Source organism: Candida dubliniensis, chromosome 2 (genome assembly GCF_000026945.1).
Source record: "Candida dubliniensis CD36 chromosome 2, complete sequence".
In the NCBI taxonomy this organism is placed as follows: Eukaryota; Fungi; Ascomycota; class Pichiomycetes; order Serinales; family Debaryomycetaceae; genus Candida; species Candida dubliniensis.
In genome coordinates, this window is record NC_012861.1 from 308910 (window position 1) to 330194 (window position 21285).

The window sequence follows — 21285 nt, forward strand, 5'->3', positions numbered from 1 at the left end:
AAAGATTCAATAATTCCAATTAAACAACTATCTACCCAATAACCACTACTACCACCACCTCCACTACTACAAAATGATTTCTCGTGTTGGATTATTAAAAAGACCTACTGTTTCCACATTAAACAACTATGTCAAATTACAATCGACATTAGGTCTTAAAAGATATACATCAACTGTATCAGCAACTTCTAATCAAGAACAAGAAATATTAGTTGCTCAACGTAAAAATAGACCAACATCACCTCATTTACAAATTTATCAACCACAATTAACCTGGATTATGTCATCATTCCATAGAATCACTGGTGTTGCTATGGCTGGAGCATTTTATGGTTTAACTTGTGGATTTGCTGCTACTTCAATTTTAAATATCCCATTTGATACTACTACTTTAATTTCTTATTTCACAGCATTACCAATTTTTGCTCAATATGGTTTAAAAGCTATTTGTGCTTATCCATTTGTTTTTCATATTGGTAATGGAATTAGACATTTGATTTGGGATTTTGGTAAAGAATTAACCATCCCTGGTGTTTATAGAACTGGGTATGTTGTTTTAGCTGTTACTGCTGTCATTGGAAGTTATTTGGCTTTCTTATGGTAGAATAGCATATAGTTATCGTTAATTATATATATATATATATATTTATTTATATTTATATTTATATTTATCCTGTTTATTTATAAACTCATCGTTATATAATAATATTGGCTCTATTTCTTTTTCTCGTCGTAGTATTTATTAATACTACTTAGGTAGAGTTATTGGTTATTGTTCTACATGATTAAAGCTTTAAAGTTAAAAGTAAATATGTTTCATCAATTGTTTTCATAATTTAAAAATGAGTAAAACTCCACCTCCCCCCCAAAAAAAAATAATAATATGGAGGAAGAGATTAAATAAAATATATACAGATTAGAAAAGAATAAATAAATAACTTTTTTAAATTGACTCCCACCCCCCACGAAACCAAACCAAAACTATATAACCTTTTTGTTTCAATTATCTTTCTAAAAACATGGTATCAAAACATAAACAAGGAGTATCATTAGTACAAAACCCACAATTGAATTTAAATTTCTTTTTCAATAAAAGGTCATTATTGAGTCGATCCATATTCTTATTACTACTATTACTACTATTATTGTTGTTATTGTTGTTGTTATTGTTGTCTTTAGTAATATTAGTATCCTTATTCAAATTTTTGGACTCATTATTGTTACTGTTATTATCATTGCCATTACTGTCATTACTATCATTACCATGAATTTGAACTTTTCCAAAAACTTCTTCTTCATCATTCATCATTTTTTGTCGATCATCTAAAACTAATCGATTTAAAAAATCATGTTCATCCATAAATAATTCAATATCATCACCATCTAAACTATTAGGTATGGTAAAATTACTACCACTGCCACTACTATTGGTATTGGTATTACTACCACTGTCATTGCCATTTCCATTTCCATTATTGGAATTTGTACCAATATCATAATCTTCACCACCATCAATACCAATACCAATACCACTTAATTGAGACATTTGACTAGAACTTTCTTCAATGGTTTCGGTTTGTAATTGTAAATCTTGAAATTCTGAAAATAAATTGACTGGTTTAATTGGTTTTAATAAATCAGGAACAAATTGACCCATTCCAGATTCATTAAATGCATCACCCCCAGAATTATTGTGGTTATGATTGTTGTTGGTAGTTGGATCTAAATCCATATCTTGAAATGTTGATCCTGATAAAATTCCTGAAAGTTTATCATTATTAAACATGGCATGATTTTTCATTGCTTGTGGTATTGGTGTTGTAGGATTTGAGTTCATGGTTGTTGTTGTTGTTGTTGTTGCTGCTCCTGTAGTCATTGAAGGAATTGATAAAGAATATTGTGGTGGAATAGGTTGAAGTCCTAAATTATTTAAAGTTTTACCATTTTGTTCATTTCTTTTAATAGCTTTAAATTTTTTTCTTATTTCAACATAATGATCAACTTGTTTATTAAGAGTTTCTGATGATATACTAGGATTTTTCTTGACACTTTGAATGATATTTGATGATTTAGTTAAATAATTCAAAAATTTATTTAAATCATTCAAATTATTAATAGCTTCTAATTGATCATACTTTGATTTTGAATTTGAAGTTAATGTTGAAGTTGAACTAGAAGTACCACCATTACTACCATTATTAGTCCCAGTTGATGTTGACGTTGTAGTACTAGATAATATTTTCTTATTATTATATTTAACATTACTTTTCAAGGCATCAAATGTAATCACTCCATTTTGAACAAAACTTAATTCTTTTATTTGATTAGTCAATACTTCAATATAATTTCGAATCACTTCTTGTTCTTTCAATTTAGATAAATATGACATTTGCATATTTGATAAATATTTTTCTGGATCAACTTCAATTGGTGGTATTGGTATTGGTATTGGTACTTCTGGTGTTTTCAGTGGTGTTCCTTTGTTTGATCCCGCTTTTGACTTTCTTGAACTTGCTTTAGTCTTTGATTTTGAATATGTAATTGCTGGTTTTTCTTGTTGTTGTTGTTGTTGTGGTTCCCTGGGTAGTGCTGGTGATGATGATGGTATTGGTAACAGTGTAGAAGGTGTTTTGTTGGAGCTTGGTGTGATTGATTTTAAAGAACCTGATTTACCTGAATTTAAGTTAATTTCCTCTGGTGATATGACTGTTGTATTACTACCCGATGATTTAATTTGATTCAATAAAGCAGCATTTGAATTTAATGCAATTTTCGCCTCTAATGATGAATCCTTTTTGCATTTTGTTTTCTTTTTAATTATCCCATTACTGGTATTAGCAGTTATATTTGTGGTTATGGGTATATTATTATTTCCATTACTAATAGCAGAATTATTAGTTCCAGTGGTAGTTGTGGTGTTGGTGGTGGTGGCACCATTTTTATGCATTTTCTTATCATCAACAGTAATATTCCCATGAGAATCATGAGTTGGTTTCCTTCCTGGTCTTGGTCTTGGAGGTAATACCCATCTTCTTGATGTATTTAAACTACTAGGGTCATTTGGTCTGGCAAATGACAGTTGATTCATCAGTAAGGATAATTTCCCAGTAGGTATAGGATTAAATTTAGATGTTTGCGACATAGATGCTGGCATTGGTTTGGGTGCAATTGCTGGTTGGATTTTATGGTATTTTGGAGCAATCGGTTGAACCCCAGGACGGGTCAGTGATTTGGTTTTATTTTGTTGAGGATTAGATAGTAGTTTTGGATTAGTTTTGATTTGTTTGCATGGTGGTTGTAAAGGTTGATTTGATTTTGGTTTTGATGGTTGTGGAGTTATAGAAGTTGAAGTTGTTTTCATTAGATTTGGTTGTGAAGCTGGTAAAGGAGTTGTCAAAGGAGTTGATTTTAAAGCCAGTGTTGGTGGTGTTTCTTTCATTGCCGGAGCCGAGATAGGTTTCGACCCACTTATTATTGTTGAGTTATTCATAGTTTTAAGTTCTTGTTTTATCTGAATAGATGACTCAGATAGACTTGGTTTATTTGGTTCTTTATTTACCATTATAGTCATCCGGATAATTATGTCATAAACTGATGAAAATAATGGAGGAAGAGGGATCTTGATGTAATAATCTTCTTTGGGGTTTTTTTTTTCTCTATTCCGGTATGAATGATTGTTTAATTAATTAGTGATTAGTTTGTCTTTTTTTTTTCTCCCTATGCACGTACTTTTTTTTTTTTTCCGTCTTTCCAGACTATAATATACAATTGTTAGAAATTGTTTTGTGTTTATGTGTGTATATATTGTATGGGGGGGGAGAGAGAGAGAATATAGAATAAATATAAAGATGAATGACCTGTAAAGGAAAGTAATTAGTTAAAGAGGTGTTTCTATACGATACAGTTGCGGTTCAGAAGGAAAGAAGGAAAGAAAATGAAAATCTAACGATAATTTTTGTCTTCAGTTCATCAATCCAAGAAAAGAAAACAAGCAGAATTAAGGAGTTTGGTGTCGGGTGTCGGCTTTAATAATGGTAACCCCCTTCTGATATTCAATATTATCGTATCCTTATTCTTTAAAAGATACAAGATTGATGATTGATCCAGGATAGAGGTTGTAGTTACTATTGACAGTGGTGGTGTTAATGGTAGTCAGTTAGTCAGTCAGTCAGTATACCCTCGGTTATCTATTATACATACTTTTACACCAAGTATTATAAGGATGAACTCTCACACACAATTAGTTTTTTTGTGCACGCTCATTTAAATTCTTTAGTACCAATCTTCGCTACTACTTCGTGGTGTGCATTTTTTTTTTTTTCCTGATTGTGATATCTCAAAAACAACAACAACAACAACAACAAACATTTACATAGATCATTTCATTTCATACTTTCAAACCCATACATACACAAATGAGTAGCAGTAATACACCAAACAAACAAGCAATAACACCGAATGAAAGACAATCGATACTACGAACAACAATAACTCCACCATCTTCAACCACTAGTGGTAATCATCCTGATCCTTCATTGTCATCATCTTCTTCTTCATCAGTTACACAACGGAAATTATCTCATTTAAATTCTCAAATGGCTCAATTAAATGCAAATTTATGTGATTTTAATGATTTATTGGTGACTACATGTAGTCAATATCAAAGTATAGAAAAATTGGGGAAAATTCATGCCAGTATATTTATGGCTGGTCATACAGTTTTCGAAGATGAAAATTTTAATTAAATAGAAATATTCCAGGCCAGGCCAGACACGGTCTAGTTATATGGATATGATAAATTGTTAAATTGATGTCAAACTTTTATTATTATTATTATGTACAAATTGATATATATATATATATATATATAGAATTCCTTTCTATTTCCGAATTCAACTCATATTATAAACTATTCTTAACTTTGTTTCTCCTGTTCCTGTTGCTTGTCTTGCTTGTCTTGATTTTGTTTTTCTAAATATAATTTATATAATTTCTTCTTTTCTAATTTTTCTTTAATAAATAAATCTTTTTCAATATCTAAATATTCTTTAGTTTGATATTTTGCTACACAAGCTAAACTTTCTTCATTTATTTTTGAACAATTTTTCATACCATCCATAGGATTAGAATAATTATTTGAACATTCAATATATTTTTTAATTAAATCATCACATTTAGCAAAAGCTTTTTTCCTCCATCGTTCAAATACTGCTTTTTCTTCTTTTGGAGTTATTATCCAACTTGGTAAATTGGGATTTGTAGGTAAATCTACATCAGAATAGGATTTCTTATTTTTATTATAATAATTACTCATCGGGGGGTGGGTTGAATAGTGTGGTGGTGGTGGTGGTTGGATTGATTTGATATTCCATTATTAAGTTCGGTTTTTTTTTTTTTTTCCTGAACCAAAATCTCATTCGATTTTTTTTTTCTCATGGTTCCATATTATTATTATTATTGAACATGCGAGAACGACCGCGAGAGAAAAACTCTTATGTTTCAAAATCAAAATCAAAATCAAAACAAACCACACACACACATCAAGTATTTGAATCCTTTTGACACTTCACACTTTATCCCCACCCCTTTAGTCATGGCATCATCAGTTGAGAAATTAAATAAACTTATTGAAGAAGTTAATAATCAAGATGAATTACAATTAATTGAAGAAATCAATCTTTATATTAAAACTCTTTATGAATTACGACAAATTAAAATCGATCAATTATCCAATATAATTCATCAATTAAATCAAAAAATCATTACTAGTAATAAAGAAATTAATCAATTAAATAAAATAAATGATTATAATTATGAATTAATTAAAGTTAATAATTTCAATTTTATTGATGGGTCTTGGTCTCAACTGTTTCAATTTACAAATTTTGATCGAATATCATCATCAATATCAGACACTAGTCATCATCATCATCATCATGATAATAATATTTTCCAAATGATAAATAAACGATTAAATGAATTAGATAATTTAAAAGTTATTATTGTTAAAGAATTAAATGATTTAGAAACAAATTTAAATAATTTAAAATATAAACAAAATAATTTATATGAATCAATGGAAGATATTAATGATAAATTAGATAAATTATTAAATGATATTGATAAACTGGGGATAATAGATCAAGATCCTTCAATTTTAAGAATTAATTTATTTAGAAATTTAGGTATAAAATTGGAAAATACCCCCCATAATAATAATAATAATAATAATAACACTACCAGGAGTGATGGTGATACTGATGATTGTGTGATAATTACTGATGATAATAATAATGTCAATATATTAAATATTGAACCTAAATTAAGTGATTATTTTATATCAAATTATATTTGGGATAAACTATAAGATGTATTATATGAATATTTGTATATGTATATGTATATGTATTGTAATATTAATATTAATTTTAATAGTAACTATTTACAGTGAAATGTTGTTTAAGATAGAATCAATATTGTAACCAAATGAAATACCCTTCCTTCCTTCCTTCCTTCTTTTCTTCCTTCCCTCCTTCTTTCCTTCCTTCTTTTCTTCCTTCCTTGCTTCCTTTTTTACCTTCTTAAATCAAAAATAGGAAACTTATTTACTCTCTTTATTGATTCAATTTACAAAACACCTCTTTCTCTTTCTCCTCCACCTTCTCTTTCACCTTCTCTTTCTCTTTCACTTTTGTTTAGAAATATTTTGGATTTTCTCTAAATGATAATTTCGTCCATTTAGGTACTCGATGAATTGGTTTACGATAATTTTTCGAATGTCTATTAAATGTAGTATATTTATCTCTTGTCGTCATTTCATTTTCTTTAGGGAATTGAAATTTTAAATAATCAATTTTTTTAAAATTAGTTAAATCTCCTATAGATTTATTCTCTTGAATTTTAATTAATCCTTGATAAATATTATTAATATTTTCATCAACTTGTTTCATCCGATTACGTAATTTATATTTTTGAGTAGAAGTTAATCTTGATGTAAATTTCCAAATATAACCTCCTGATCTAATTAATGATGAAAACATGATGAAATAATCCTGATTGAAGTAGATTGTAAAATATAATTAATTAGGTGTATTTCGTTTTCCCCTCCTTGTCTCTGGTTGGTCTCTTTTTTCTCTGTTTTTTTTGGTTTGGTTTGGATTGGTTTGAAAAATTTTCTTCTCAACTCCAACATCTCAAAATCTTCAACAAAAATTTCAATCAAATTTGTCTTCTACAAAACATATTATCACTTTATTAAACAAAAATTTATTAAGTTTATAAATAATAGACTAAAGTTTTAAATTTGAGTGGTAGATGATATATATTTTTATTTCTTTTGATAGACAGCATTTAAATAATTATCAATTTATCTTATTTGTGAATTATTATGTATATATAGATCACGTGATTGTCTTACATAATATTTTGTCACGTGATCTGTAGATAATTTTCTGTATTTGAGACCATTTAATGTTGCAAGGTATAAATGAATTGCAAAAAAAAAAAAACAGAAAGAAAGAAAGTGTTTATTGATACATTCTAGAACAAATAGAGATACGGAAATAAGTTATCTACTTTTTAATTGAGTTATAAATTCTGGATATCTGGGATATCTGGTGAGTTTATGTTGTGGGGGGGGAGGGGGGGATTATTTTAATTTTATGTTATTATTCTTGATTAATTGATCGAAATTGAATAAACCAAAACCAAAACCTAAACTTAAAGTATGGTTTAGAATTTTGATTTTGAAAATTATTATTTAAATGAAGAAATGATATTTGTCATTATATATTACTTGTAAGAGAGGTTTAGATTAATGGTATGTATATATATAGGGGGGGAGGGGGGTGGAGAGGCGGTGGTATATTTCCGTGTTTATAATAATAAAATAATAATAATTTGAGAAAAAGAGAAAAAGAGAAAAAGAGAAGGGTAGACCGTAGTAGATGGGCCATTTTGTTTTTTTTTTTATTTTTTGTTTGATAATATTGGATTTTTGTTTTTCCTTTCTAATAGGTTATATGTTGTTGTTGTTGTTGTTGATTATAGAATGAGGCAATGTTGGGGATTTTTATTTTGAAAATATGTGTGTGTCAGTTGCCAGTTGCTAGTAGTAGTAGTAGTAGTAGTAGTAGTAATAGATTAATTGCATTTTTCAGAAGGAGTATTATATATATATATATATATTGGTGTTTTCACATCAAATATATGGAAAGAAAGGGATTAACAAAATTCTAAACAAAAATTAGAAATAATAAATAATAATATTTAACATGGATTTGGATTTGTTCTAGAACTAATATTATTTTTGTAGCAGTTGTTGTTGGTTGGTTGGTTGGTTGGTTGATTATAATCCTGAAATAAGTAAAGAAAATTGAATATGAATATGAATGTGAATATGTGACGAATCTGCATATTTCGTCATAGTTAACACCTTTCTTAAAATGTGTTTAATTATCCTAACATTATTCAATTATACGTGTTCAGAATTGGTTGCAAAGTTATCAACTCAATTCACACTATATAAACCTTATACTTTCTTCTACATTTTTTATATTTTTTTTTTATATATTGGCTTTTTCTTTTTAGAATCAAATCAATACTTTTTTTTTTATCATTTAGATACATCTTTTCATCTATTAATAGATTATCTTTCAATATATATCAAAACACGGCACAGTCACGTGCCAAAAAAGGATATAAGAAGGAACTTCATATGAATACTGCCCCACCACCAAAGTAGAGGAATTTACTCCACATTTGTCTGTTTCAGAAATTTTTTTTTTTTTTTTTTTTCGGGATTGAGAAAAATTATAGAGTTTGATTGACTGTAAATCATCATCATCTTTAGTAAAAGTGATTTCAATTTCAAAAATTTTCATATGGGAATCCCGGTTTTCGGAAGTAAATGGTAATAATGGTGGTGGTGGTGCAGTATACAGTGCTATGTAAGGACAAAATAAGCTCCGTTACTTCCAATAGCCGCTTCCGCCGCTGCCGCAGCCGCCACGGCATTCCATTGCAAAAAAAATAGAATTAGCTGATTTTTGGTTTGCCGCGAATTCCATCATTGGTACCACCACAAACCACAAACCACAAACCACATGGGGGGGTGGGGAGTTGTGAAAATTTCAAAATTTTTTTTTTTGTATTTTTTTTTTCTTTTCGTGGCCATTTCTTATTAAGGAAGTTTTGCAGCACTAAAAAAATAGCAAATTAAAAGAATTCATACATACAATTTGATCTTAATTGGGAGATATAGTTTAGTTTTAAATCATAACCCTACTTCTTTTTTTTTTTTTTTTTTGTGGTGTTGTGGTGTCGCGGTGGTGTCGTGGTGACCCCCATGTGTTCTCTTTAATTTTTTTTTACCTATAGTGGGTTGGTTGGTGAAGGAACCATGTGGGGCGGGGCGCGGGGGGGAGGGGAGGTAAAGTGGAATCTAAAAAAAAAAAAAAAACTTTGTACGGAAATGATGCTACCACGCGATAGGGGCGTGTTAAAAAAAAAAAAAAAAAAATCTGGTGTAGTGTAATATACCCAACTTTGAATCATTATAGAACCTCCTTACCTTCAAATTGTATATTAAAATATAATATTAAATATTAAATAATGTTAGTTGAATTAAATTGAATGTATATATATTTTTTTTTTTTCTTTAGTAACCCTATTTATAAGAAATCTATCTATCTATGTATGTATATCTATATATATATTTGTGCTGGAATAAACCTGTTTGTCCTTAAGATTCAAAAAAAAAAAAAAAGTAGAAGCAATGAATAATGATGATTAAAGATTCTTCCTCTTCCTCTGCTTTTGCTTTTGGCTTCCCCTTATTTATAAGAATATTAAATTATTTAATAATTAAAAGAAAAAAAATTTTTTTGTTGATAAAAAATATAATACTTATTAAAAAAAAAAAATTTACTAAAGAATAATAATAATAATAATAATAATATTTTTTGTTTGTGAAAAACTAATTTATACCAAAGACTAAAAGACCAAATTGAATGGAAAGAAGGAACTCAGATATCATCAACATTCAAACACAATTGACCATAAATTAATGATAAATAAATATTATCAATATATATATACATATATGTATCTGTTGTTGTTGTTATGGTTTGGTAAAAACTTCTAAATTGTTCCCCCCTTTTTATTCTTTATTCTTTTTTTATAATGCAGTTAACCATTTACGATAATTATCTGAAGTTGAATTTATTAATTCATTATTTGATTTAGTTGTATTAGTAGTATAATTGATATTTGATTGAACTGAATAATTCAAATCAAAATAATTCAATTCATCATCATCATTATCAACAATATCATTATCATATTCATAATGATATTCATTGTTGTAATCTGTAGTTGGAGTTAAAGATGATAAATGTAATGGAGTATTTATTTGTGATTGTTGTAGTTGTTGTTGTTGTTGTAGTTGTATATATAAGGCTGGAGTTAATAAAGGTGATACCAATGATGGAGTATTTGAATTAGTGCTATTGACACTACTACCAGTAGTACCAGTAGTAGTAGTACTAGTACTAGTGGTAGCACTGGCACTAGTATTGGTATTGGTATTACCATTAGTACTGGTTGTATTATGATTATGTTGTAGTTGATTTAATGAAGATTCATAAGCTATTGATTTACATTCTTCTGAACAATAGACTGAATTGTTTAAACATAATTTATCACAATGTATACAATAATTATTAAAGGCAAAATCTGACATTATGAAGTATAAGTTGTGTAGTTTATATATGCAAATAAAAAAAAAGGGTGGGGGTGGGTGGGGTGGATGATAATTAAATAATCAATGCTAATGATATATATATATATATATGTGTGTGTGTGTGTGTTATATGAAGTAAAATTTGTTTAATATCGGGAAATGAAAAGGTTACTAACAAGTGGACACCAATAATAAAAAGGAATCAGATAATAATAACCAGTAAATGATATAATAGTTATTAGTTAGTTAGTTAGATAGTTGGAAGGATAACAGGAGTGGGACTCTTTAAAGTATTAGTTAAAGAGAAATGCAAATATATAAAAACAAAAAAGGATAAGTAGTAAAAATAAGAATTGAAAAGAAGATTGAAAAAATTTTCATGAAAAGAAACAAAAAAAAAAAAAAAGAAGAAGGAAAGGGAAAGTGACTTGATCTTATATATATATGTGTATTATTATTATTATTAAGGTGGTTTGTATATATGCGAGTTTAGGTCTAGGTCTGTTACTATAATTAAAATACTGCTCCTCTCTCTTTTTCTGCTTGCTTTCTTTTTTTTCTGTTTTTGTTTCTGTTTCTGTCGCCTTCTAAATATTTGACACATAAAGTTACACAAACTGACTTAATACACGCACCACACACGCACCACACACGCACGCACCACAGTGGAAAATCTTCTTTCTCTCTTTTTTTTTTTTTTTTGTTTGTGATTGCACGTTTTTTTTATTTTCCTGTTTTTCTTCTTCTGGTCTTCAATTTCCTTTCTCGGATTTTTTTATGTTTTTTTATGTTTTCTCCACCTTTATATTTTTATTACTCCCTTTCTACTACTCCTTTCTACTACTACTACTACTACTCTTCCCCTTTCTTAACTGAACTAACAACAACAACAACAAGTCATACAACTCCTGTAACAATTCTACTGCAAATCCACAGTTTTCAATTTTTTTTTTTTTGGGGAGGGGTCTGTCATAATCAGGACAATTCCAACATTTTGATTTTTGGTCATGACAACTCCTTTTTCTCTTTTGTTCCGTTTAAACTTTAAACGGGATTCCACACGTGCACTCTACATCCTCCTCCTCCTCCTCCACCTCCCCACGCCCCACGCCCCACCCCCCAACAACAACAACAACAACAACAACAACATATATATATATATCTAATTAACATTTACATTTACATTTCCATTCACATTCACATTCACATTCACATTCTCTTTTAATAAACTCACTTGTAGTTATTAACTACTTTACCTTACCTTACGTTACTTGTCTGGTCAACGGCTAAAAAACTCTTGGTATCTAATTATTCATAAATTCCAATTCAACATTCAACATTCAACATTCAACATTCCATTTTCACTCAACAACAACAATTAGGGTTAAAATATTTATCATACTATTCTATTCTATTCTTTTATATTCTATTCTCTTTCTTTCTTGCTTTAATGTAGCCAACTATAAGAACTACACAAAATTAACGCCCTTATTTTAACAAAACAGTAGAAGTAGAAGTAGAAGATGAAGAAAAAAAAATTTTTTCTTCTTTCTCTCTTTCTCTCTCATTACTACTTGATACATACTTCTACTTACCTACTTACCTACTTACTTACACCTACTGATGACCACATAATTAAAGTAATTCAACAAACTATATTTTATATCGTTTTTGTTAAAACACCTCAACAACAACAACAACAACAAATAACAAGTGTAGTAAAAGATCTCCTTATTTCTATCCTCCCCCCCCTTTCCTTTGCTTTATCGTTCCTTTCATTTCATTTTTTTATCCATTTTTATCGTTTGATGATTTTGCTTTGTGTGAAACAAAACAAAGCAAAAGCAAAAGCAAAAATAAAACAAAATCAACCCAGAAAACAAAGGATTTTTTTACTTTATGTCATTGGGGGAAAAAGCGGGACACGGAATTCATGGAAGGAATCTAACAAAGCCGCCACCACCACCTCCACCACCACCACCATTGCTACTACTCCTACAATTTATTGGATATATTATATGTATACTTTTAATTCTTTATGAGCTGTTTTATTCGATGTTTTCCTTTTTTTTTATCCTATGTTATGTCCTTGTAACAATTCCTCTCTCTCTCTCTCTTTTTTAGAATATTCTGTTTTCATTCTTTCATTGTATACGGAAAACCTTACTTGAGGTGATATTATTATATAGATGATGATTCATTTACTAAGACGATGAGTAAAGTTGTTGTTGTTGTTGTTGTTGTTGTTGTTGTTGTTGTTGTTGTTGTTGTTGTTGTTGTTGTTGTTGTTGTTGTTGTTGTTGTTGTTGTTGTTGTTTTTTTGCAGTATATATCGTCTACTCTAAATAAAGTGTGCAAAGATGATAGTAGTATGAGAGAATGAGAGAAAGAGAGAGAAAGATCACAGAATCAAATTTCATAATATAGACGGAAAAAGGAGATCAAACCCAATAAACAACACTAACATTAACATTAACTGTGGTATATTTGGAGAATGTTTGAATCACTACTACTACTACTACTCTTTCCAAGAAAATACTAATATCAAACTATAGTTAAGAATAATAATAATCTTTTTAATCCCAACAAAAATTGTTTCAAACAATAAAAAGAAAACTTTACAAACGTTTTATAAAAAATAAAAAAAAAAACATCTGATCCTGATCCAAAACAACAACAACAACAACAACAGTTTATGTGTGAAAGATTTTTTCGCAATTGAAATTCTCAAACTTGAAAAAAAAAAAAGAAAGAAAAAAACGAAAAAAATCTTCCGAGAATTATTGAGAGAGATAGATAGAGAGAGAAAGTAAATATGCAAATGACAATGACAATGACAATAACAATAACAATGACAGAAAGAAAGAAAGAAAGAAAAATTTTTTCATCTTATTCTATTTTTTAAGAGTGGTTTTTCTTTTACATAATATGAATTGTTGTTGTTGTTGTTGTTGTTGTTGTTGTTTTTTTCAACCCTATCAATTTAACCAATCCTCAATCCAATCCTCAATCCAATATCACAGTTGATACAACAAGCTTGGTCAGATTTATTAACTTCTTGGTTTCTTTTTTTGGTTTTTTTTTTTGGTTTTAATTGTAAATATATTCCTTATTATTATACAATGATAAAGCACTGTTTCATAATAGAATAACCTCTTCTTTTTTTTTTTTAACTATTTCCATTTTCTATTGATTCTTGGTTGTAATGTACTTTACTCGCCTCAAATAGAGAAAATATGAAAAAAAAAAAGCGTTTTTTTCATCATCATCATTCTCCAAAATACAAAAAATAAGTTTTCTTTTCTTTTCTTTATTTTTTTTTTAAGGTTGAACAAGAAGAAGAAGAAGAAAAATAGGAGAAAATCCTTCGAGGTTATATGTTATGGGTTTTTAAGGTTCTTAAGGTTTTTAAGGTTTTTTTTTTGTTTTTACAAACGTGGGCTAGTCTTCTCTTCCTTCCCCCCCCCCGTGTCTCCTCCTGTACCACGATCAGACCAGACCAGACCAAACCAGACCAGAACGCCAAAAAAAAAAATAAAAAAAAAATAATCATCGGTAAATCTATATTTTATCCCACATGGTATATTATAAATTAATTTGGCATCCACCACCACCACCACCATCAAATCATCATAAAATAGAAAATAGAAAATAGAAAATAGATGAATTAAAGGTGGGGGGTGGGCCTGTTCTCTCTCTCTCTCTCTCTCTCCCTTTCATTTATTAACCGAGGATTCTTTTTTTGCAAAAAAGAAGAAGAAGTTAGACAATTATATATAATGTATAATGGGAGAGGGGTGGGGAGGAGGAGAAGGGAATATCTTGCAGTAATTTAGTTGATTCATTTTGTTAATTATATGGAAACAATGAATTATCAAATAAATTATCAAAATATGACTTTGATTATTTTTATGTTTCTTTGGACTTACCATTTGAGAGAAAGAGAAAGACAAAGACAAAGAGAAAGAGATGTATATTATATTGATTGATATTTTAAGAAATAAAAAAAAAAGGATGCTGTTGTTGTTGTTGTGGTTGTGGTTGTTGTTGTGGTTGTGGTTGTTGTTGTTGTTGTTGTTGTTGTTGTTGTTTTTCCTTTCTGTGTTTTAATTTTTTTAAGATTTGCGTAATTTATACACCATAACGTATAACTTCAATATAAAATAGAATATAGGTTAATTAACTATCTGGGACCAAATAAATATGTTTCCTTTTTTTTTTGGGGACATCTATTTAAGCAAGTTGTCAATAATAAATTATTAAAAGCGGGAAACTGTTCTTAATCAAGAAAATTTTGCATTTTCATTTTGCAACTTTGTTTCGCAAAAAAAAAAAAAATTAGAGAAGTAGCAAACGCAAATGCAAATAGCAAATGCAAAATTTTTCACTATTTTTAATTTTAATTGTTCTAGAAATTTTTTAATTCTACATGAAATTCTTCAATTTTTTATGTCTATCCAAATAGGTAACAACAACAACTATTATAACAACAACCAAATGTATATAGATATATATAATGACACGCCTGAAACAATCAAAAGAAATCTAAAATGATCTACCATTATGTATTATTTAATTATTCTTTTTTCACATTCATTCATGAAATTCATGAAATTCTCAATAAATTCTGATATTACAAAATGAGATGAGATGAAATTATTATTATTATTATCATAAGAGAGAGAGAGAGAAAGAGAGAAAGATTTTCAATATATTAACAATTGTTACTCTGATGTTGTTGTTGTGGTTGCTAAAAACACAAAATGAAAAAAATTTAGATTAATTGCTTTATTGTTTTGAACACACTCAACAAATTTCTTCCCAAACAAAAAAAATTTTCAAAATTTTTCACACCAAATCGATCATATTGATATTGATATTGATATTGATATTGATTTAATTTCATTCATTCATTTAAAACAATGGAAAATTAATACCATCATCATTATTAATAAATATGGAACTTGTCATCTCATATTATCAAAATATTGTACAAAAAGATTAATCAGAATAAATTGTATTAGAAACTTTTCCAATTTTGATTTTGCTTACTCAATTATTATAAGTTAGTAAGCAAAATCAAATTTTTCATTAATTTGTTTAAAGGTCTATTACTATTACTACTACTACTATTACTACTAGTTGTGTTTGTTTGCTTTATCATTATAGCAATCAATGAAATGTTTCATATTATTTGTGAAACCCAATTTGCTTCTTATGATAAATAATTTGGATTAATTGTTGTTTTTGCAAAAAAAAAAGAAAAAAAAAAAAGAAAAAAAACCCAATTAGAGTGTCTAGTCTAGTAATCATTATAAAAAATAATAGCCAAATATTGTTTGTTACGCGACCAATTTTTACGAATTCTACGAAATCAAATGCAATTCTAATGATTAAAAAAAGAAAAAAATGAAAAAATGAAAAAAATGAAAGAACAATTTTCAGAAGAAGATGTACGTACACACGTACGAATGTATGTATGTATTTAATCTAATTTTTTTTTCTTAATTGTTGTTGTTGTTGTTGTTGTTGCTCTGAAGTTTAGTTCATTATTATTATGCTTATGCATTTTAAAATCTGAGTAATATCAGAAGCTGTCTCTGTCCATTCCATTCTCTTTTTTTTTTTTTTGCTGCTGCTGGTGCTACTACTGCTTGTCGGATAAAAATACTGAAAAATCGCATTGTTCCCGAAAACGGACATTAATTACCACCACCACACTCATTATTGTTGTTGCTGCTACCAAATGAGAATATATAAGTTTGTTTCCACCTCTCTAATCCGTAATTCCTGAAAAAATGATCAAATGCGATCATTATTTTTTTTTTTTTTTTTTTTTTTATCAATTAGATCAGTAAAGTTCTTACATGATTTGAAAAAAATTTTTCTTACTTTCTTTCTTTCTTTGTTTGTTTCTTTGTTTTACAATTAGTTTTCAACTAAATTTGATTATTGTTTTTTTTTTTTTTCAAATTATGTCACCCATGTTGCAGCAGCAGCAACAGTAGCAACCGCAGAAACAGCATTAAAATAACAATAAAAAAAAAAAAAAAAAGAAGAGATAAAATAGTACGGTCTTGAATATGACATAATTATTGTTTATTGAGAAGGGTGAATATCAATGTTAAACTAAGCTGCTTGCTGTCTTTCTTTAATTCTCCCTATGGCAATAAACTATTTAGAAATGGAAAAATGTGGAATAATTTTTATATCATTCCTGTTTCGAAACACCTTAAAGATATATGTATACTCAAAATGGGGGAGGGATCCTATTAGTGGTACTTTGGGTTTTAATTTATTGGGCATTCATTTTGGTTAGGTAGTTTTTTTGTGGGGTGGTGTGTGGGGGTGGCGTGGGGAGAGACTGGGACTAAGAAACATAAACCGCACAACAATTGAGAAGTCAAAAATCTGATTCTACTTTTTTTTTGTTTAACCCAACAGATTCTAATTCAATACCATGGAACAAAAAAAAAAAATGTGTGTGTGTGTGTGTGGGTGGGTGGACCTGTTTTATTATTATCTGATTTACTATTCTAATGTTTTAATCTAAGTTTATCACAAGAGTAGAGTATGGGGGGGAGGGAGGTGGGGGTAAAAGAAAGTAATTCTGTATTGGTTGGAATGAATGACTATTATTATTATTTACATTAATTGAAGGTGGTGTTTTTTTTTTTTGTTCTTTTTTGCAATCCAACTTGGTCTGTACGCAAATCTCTCTCTGCCGTCTAAAGAAGAATAAAAAGAAGAAGAAGTTGGGGATATGATTTTTATTGTTCTTTTTAATTGAATATTTCAACTGTATTCCACTTTTTCCAACAATCCTCTCCCTTATTAACTACTTTTTTTTTTTCGATCTTGATTTATTAACTCTATATATCAAAAACAACTAGAAACCTGTAAATTTAGTACGGAAATACAACCATTATTATATAATTCTAGATCATCAATCCTTGAAATGAAAGGTTTCAATTAGTATAGTTTGATTTAGTGGTGCTGCTGCTGGTCCAGTAGTAAGTAAGTAAGTTAATTTTTTTTTTTACTCTTTTTACTCTTGGTTGCATAAACAATTATTTTATCATATATTATTGGGTTGATCTACAAATTTATGAAACTTCCCTCTTTCCCCCCTCTTGTGATTGTAATTCACAAGATTTTAAAAAATTGGTTACCCATTTGTCCGAATTGTGGAGATTTTCTCCAACATTTTAATTTTGGTGAATGTGATGGTGTAGTAGTAGTAGTAGTAGTAGTAGTAGTAGTAGTAGTAGTAGTAGTAGCAGTTAAAAGTTCATCTATTTATGTTCCTTATTTGAAAAGGAGGTGAAGGTTACCTGTCTCTACCCTTCTTGTTGGATAATTGGGTGAGTAATATCTTCACTTATTGTGTAAACATAAATAGTAATGGATCACATAATAATAACTCATCCTCTTTTTTTTTTTTTTTTTTTTATTATCTGATTTCATATGTACGTAAAACCTTTTTTTTTTTTCTTTTCGGTACTACTAACAGTAGAATAGATTTAAATAATTAATTCTTTATAATTATTTACATTTAAAAGGGTTAGATCATTGAAAATGAATGATGTTTTGTAATTCTGTCTCTTTTGTGGGCAATTTAAGTTTAAGTTTTCTTCCCTTCCCTTCCCTTCCCTTCCTCAAAAGTTTAAACAAACTATATATGTTAAATGGATTTAGGAAATTATAAAAAGTAGTCAAATTAATAAACTGATATTGGGTATTTTTTTAAAAAAAATAGATAAACAATCATCAATCAAAGATTAACTCTAAATATGTTCTATTTTGTTATCAATTCTTCTTTTTGACTATATAAGCATAGATAATATCAATCACATATCACATATTATATATTATGTATTATGTATTTGGAATTTGGAATTGATTTGAAACGTTAGTTCACACATCTTTAAAAGAATCCCCTAATTGGTAACAAAAAGTAAATAAATTTCAAAACAAAACAAAACAACAAAACATCCATCCATCCAAGACATCCATTCAAGACATCTAATTCCATTCTCTCATTATAATTCAAATCTGAAAGTATTATCATTATGCAGTCCACCCCCGTCGCCCCCCCTCTCCTCCATTACTAAACATTTTTATATTCATATTTTAATTCATTCAATTGTTGAACCAGTTCATCCATATGTTTATACCAATATAAAAATAACCATGGCATTAAAATATTAAATCCAGGTAATATCATAAATAATATCCCTCGATATTGATCAATAACATTAGGTAATGGTAATGGTAATGGTAATGGTAATGGTAATGACAATGTATTCGTTATTATGGTCAAGTATCCATTATAAATTAATTGTAATGTGATTAATCTATTGATCCATTTAATCCATATGATTAAACGTTTCAGAAAACTATGACTGTTGTTACTATTGGTTCCAAATTTAACATTAATAATATTTAAACAAATCAGAAGAATCAATAAAATATATTGTAATTGTTGATCAAGATGATTTTTCTTCTTCGTCTTGTTGTTGTTGTTGTTGTTGTTGTTGTTGTTGGTTGGATTACTTGTACGTTTTGTTTTAGCCATGGTTAATGATAATGATAAAATCAAAATAATTTGTAAAATATATAAATAAATAAGATATTTCATTGATTTTTTATAATTGATTTGATTAGTTATTGTCAATTGATCAATTAAATTGATTTGATCATCAATATCAATCAAATCAATGTTGTGAATGGATTTGGTGGAAGATGTTGATGTTGATGTTGATGTTGATGTTGATTCATGGATTAATGATTTGTCAAATTTCCGTAATCTTGAAGTAGTAGTAGTAATAGCAGTCATCTCATAATTCGTGAAGAGTAACAAGTTATTGTTGGTTAATATAATAATAAAAAAAAAAAAAAATAAATGATCAAAATGAACAAATAGGCAAAGAGGAAGAGGGGAAGGGAGGAAGGGAATAAGAAGGGTGGGAAAAAAAAAAAATAAAAATAATGACACCAAGGAGATTCGAACTCCTGCATCTTACGATAGTAGAAAACCCCCTGTTAGAACAGAAGAAGAAAAGTTACTTTTCTTGAGTCTACCGCCTTAGACCAACTCGGCCATAGTGCCATTTGATGTCAATTTAAATTTCTCACATTTATAAACAAAATAAAACCAATATAATTTGATTGGTATATATTTTAATATTTAATATTAAATAACTTTATATTACTAGAATATCAATAATTTGATAATTATAAAAGTCAAGAGTAATAATATAAAATTTATAAAAATACAAATCATCTTATATGACTATCGAAAAAGTCATGGAGTTAATTACTACAACTTAAATAAAATTTTGTGGTCATATTTGAACCAAAAAAACATGAAAAACATGAAAAACATACAAAACAAATTCCAAGATATCTCTTATCATGGAGTATTACTTCACTTATTGTTGATATGGTTATGAGTATCACTACTAGTATTATTTCGTATATGCAAATGATCTCTTGACGATAATAATAATAATGAGAATCATGATCACGATGATCACTGATTCGTGGTTGGTGGTGGTGGTGGTGATGGGTGATAATATTCGCTTAAAATTTCGCTTCAACTCAAAAATCTATAATAATAATAATAATAATGGTCTCAAGTGGTCTCGACTGAACGATTCAGATACATTCCAAGTTGTGACAAATAGAATACATTGACGGATTTGATTTAATTGTTGTATATTTGATTCCCCAACATATACAGCACAATAAACATCATCCATCATCCATCCATCATTATTATCAGCTCCTTCTATTTTGTCATTCTCTTGCAGAATTCTGAAAACAAAAAAGCAAGAAATCAAGACAAGACAAGAGAAGAGAAGGCAAGAGAAGACAAGACAAGAGAAAAGAGAGGAACATAACCAATGCCACAAGTGATCATTCTGGTTTAAACATTCTTTAGGTCCAAATTTTTTTCAACCAAAACGAACTAATTTCCGTTTTATCAATCAAAATTTATATAACAGTATAAAATTGACTAGATCTATATTAAAAATAGCAATATCAAATCTAACAAAAAGAAGAAGAAGAAGAAATCCAAAAAGGGTCTAGAATTGAGAAATTTGAAGAATCGATTCGGCAAAATGTCTCTCTGTCTCTCTGTGTCTCACCATTTCTTTATTTATGCAATCGCCTCACAAAAAAAAGAACAATGCAGGAATTGTATAATTTTCTAAATTTGGACAACTTTACCAGTTTTGTGTAATAAAGCTTGTTTGGAGATATTTTTTATCATCTAATCAAGACGACATTATATTCTCATTAATACCGGTGGTGGTGGTGGTGGTGATCGCTGCAAGTTGTCGCCATACAAAGCAGACTATCAATTTGGTAATAATGACCAACTGCTACTACACAGCCAATCTTCCTTCCTCCTTTCGTTTTTTTTTTTATTTTTTTTTTACCTTATTTGAGCCTTGTTATGGATCCTTGTGAATTGGATTTTGAAAAGAGAATTGAGCAATGAATGAATGAATAAGTAATGAGAGGGAGTACAAGAA

At 28.6% G+C, this 21285-nt stretch overlaps 8 protein-coding genes across 8 annotated transcripts, besides 2 other annotated features; 3 read left to right on the top strand and 5 right to left on the bottom strand. All coding sequences in view use genetic code 12, as the record gives it.

The window, feature by feature from the left end:
• Window positions 1–73: 73 nt before the first annotated feature.
• On the top strand, window positions 74–604 carry CD36_16550 (succinate dehydrogenase cytochrome b subunit, mitochondrial precursor, putative; the record flags this gene model as incomplete). The annotated part of the gene is made up of 1 exon (XM_002418090.1): window positions 74–604. The coding sequence occupies one exon, from the start codon at window positions 74–76 to the stop codon at window positions 602–604; it is 531 nt and encodes a 176-aa protein (XP_002418135.1).
• A 399-nt stretch (window positions 605–1003) lies between these two features.
• CD36_16560 (conserved hypothetical protein) lies at window positions 1004–3571 on the bottom strand (the record flags this gene model as incomplete). Its single annotated transcript, XM_002418091.1, has 1 exon — window positions 1004–3571. The coding sequence occupies one exon, from the start codon at window positions 3569–3571 to the stop codon at window positions 1004–1006; it is 2568 nt and encodes an 855-aa protein (XP_002418136.1).
• An 844-nt stretch (window positions 3572–4415) lies between these two features.
• On the top strand, window positions 4416–4745 carry CD36_16570 (conserved hypothetical protein; the record flags this gene model as incomplete). Its single annotated transcript, XM_002418092.1, has 1 exon — window positions 4416–4745. The coding sequence occupies one exon, from the start codon at window positions 4416–4418 to the stop codon at window positions 4743–4745; it is 330 nt and encodes a 109-aa protein (XP_002418137.1).
• Window positions 4746–4915: 170 nt separating this feature from the next.
• Window positions 4916–5314, bottom strand: CD36_16580 (conserved hypothetical protein; the record flags this gene model as incomplete). The annotated part of the gene is made up of 1 exon (XM_002418093.1): window positions 4916–5314. One exon carries the CDS (start codon window positions 5312–5314, stop codon window positions 4916–4918), a length of 399 nt encoding a protein of 132 aa, XP_002418138.1.
• Window positions 5315–5494: 180 nt separating this feature from the next.
• CD36_16590 (kinetochore protein, putative) lies at window positions 5495–6367 on the top strand (the record flags this gene model as incomplete). Its single annotated transcript, XM_002418094.1, has 1 exon — window positions 5495–6367. One exon carries the CDS (start codon window positions 5495–5497, stop codon window positions 6365–6367), a length of 873 nt encoding a protein of 290 aa, XP_002418139.1.
• Window positions 6368–6695: 328 nt separating this feature from the next.
• CD36_16600 (mitochondrial 54S ribosomal protein YmL31) lies at window positions 6696–7040 on the bottom strand (the record flags this gene model as incomplete). Its single annotated transcript, XM_002418095.1, has 1 exon — window positions 6696–7040. The coding sequence occupies one exon, from the start codon at window positions 7038–7040 to the stop codon at window positions 6696–6698; it is 345 nt and encodes a 114-aa protein (XP_002418140.1).
• A 1361-nt stretch (window positions 7041–8401) lies between these two features.
• Window positions 8402–8715: a mobile genetic element.
• Window positions 8716–10177: 1462 nt separating this feature from the next.
• CD36_16610 (conserved hypothetical protein) lies at window positions 10178–10741 on the bottom strand (the record flags this gene model as incomplete). The annotated part of the gene is made up of 1 exon (XM_002418096.1): window positions 10178–10741. The coding sequence occupies one exon, from the start codon at window positions 10739–10741 to the stop codon at window positions 10178–10180; it is 564 nt and encodes a 187-aa protein (XP_002418141.1).
• Window positions 10742–12416: 1675 nt separating this feature from the next.
• Window positions 12417–12554: a mobile genetic element (truncated).
• Window positions 12555–18851: 6297 nt separating this feature from the next.
• On the bottom strand, window positions 18852–19580 carry CD36_16630 (hypothetical integral membrane protein, conserved; the record flags this gene model as incomplete). The annotated part of the gene is made up of 1 exon (XM_002418097.1): window positions 18852–19580. The coding sequence occupies one exon, from the start codon at window positions 19578–19580 to the stop codon at window positions 18852–18854; it is 729 nt and encodes a 242-aa protein (XP_002418142.1).
• Between the last annotated feature and the right edge of the window lie 1705 nt (window positions 19581–21285).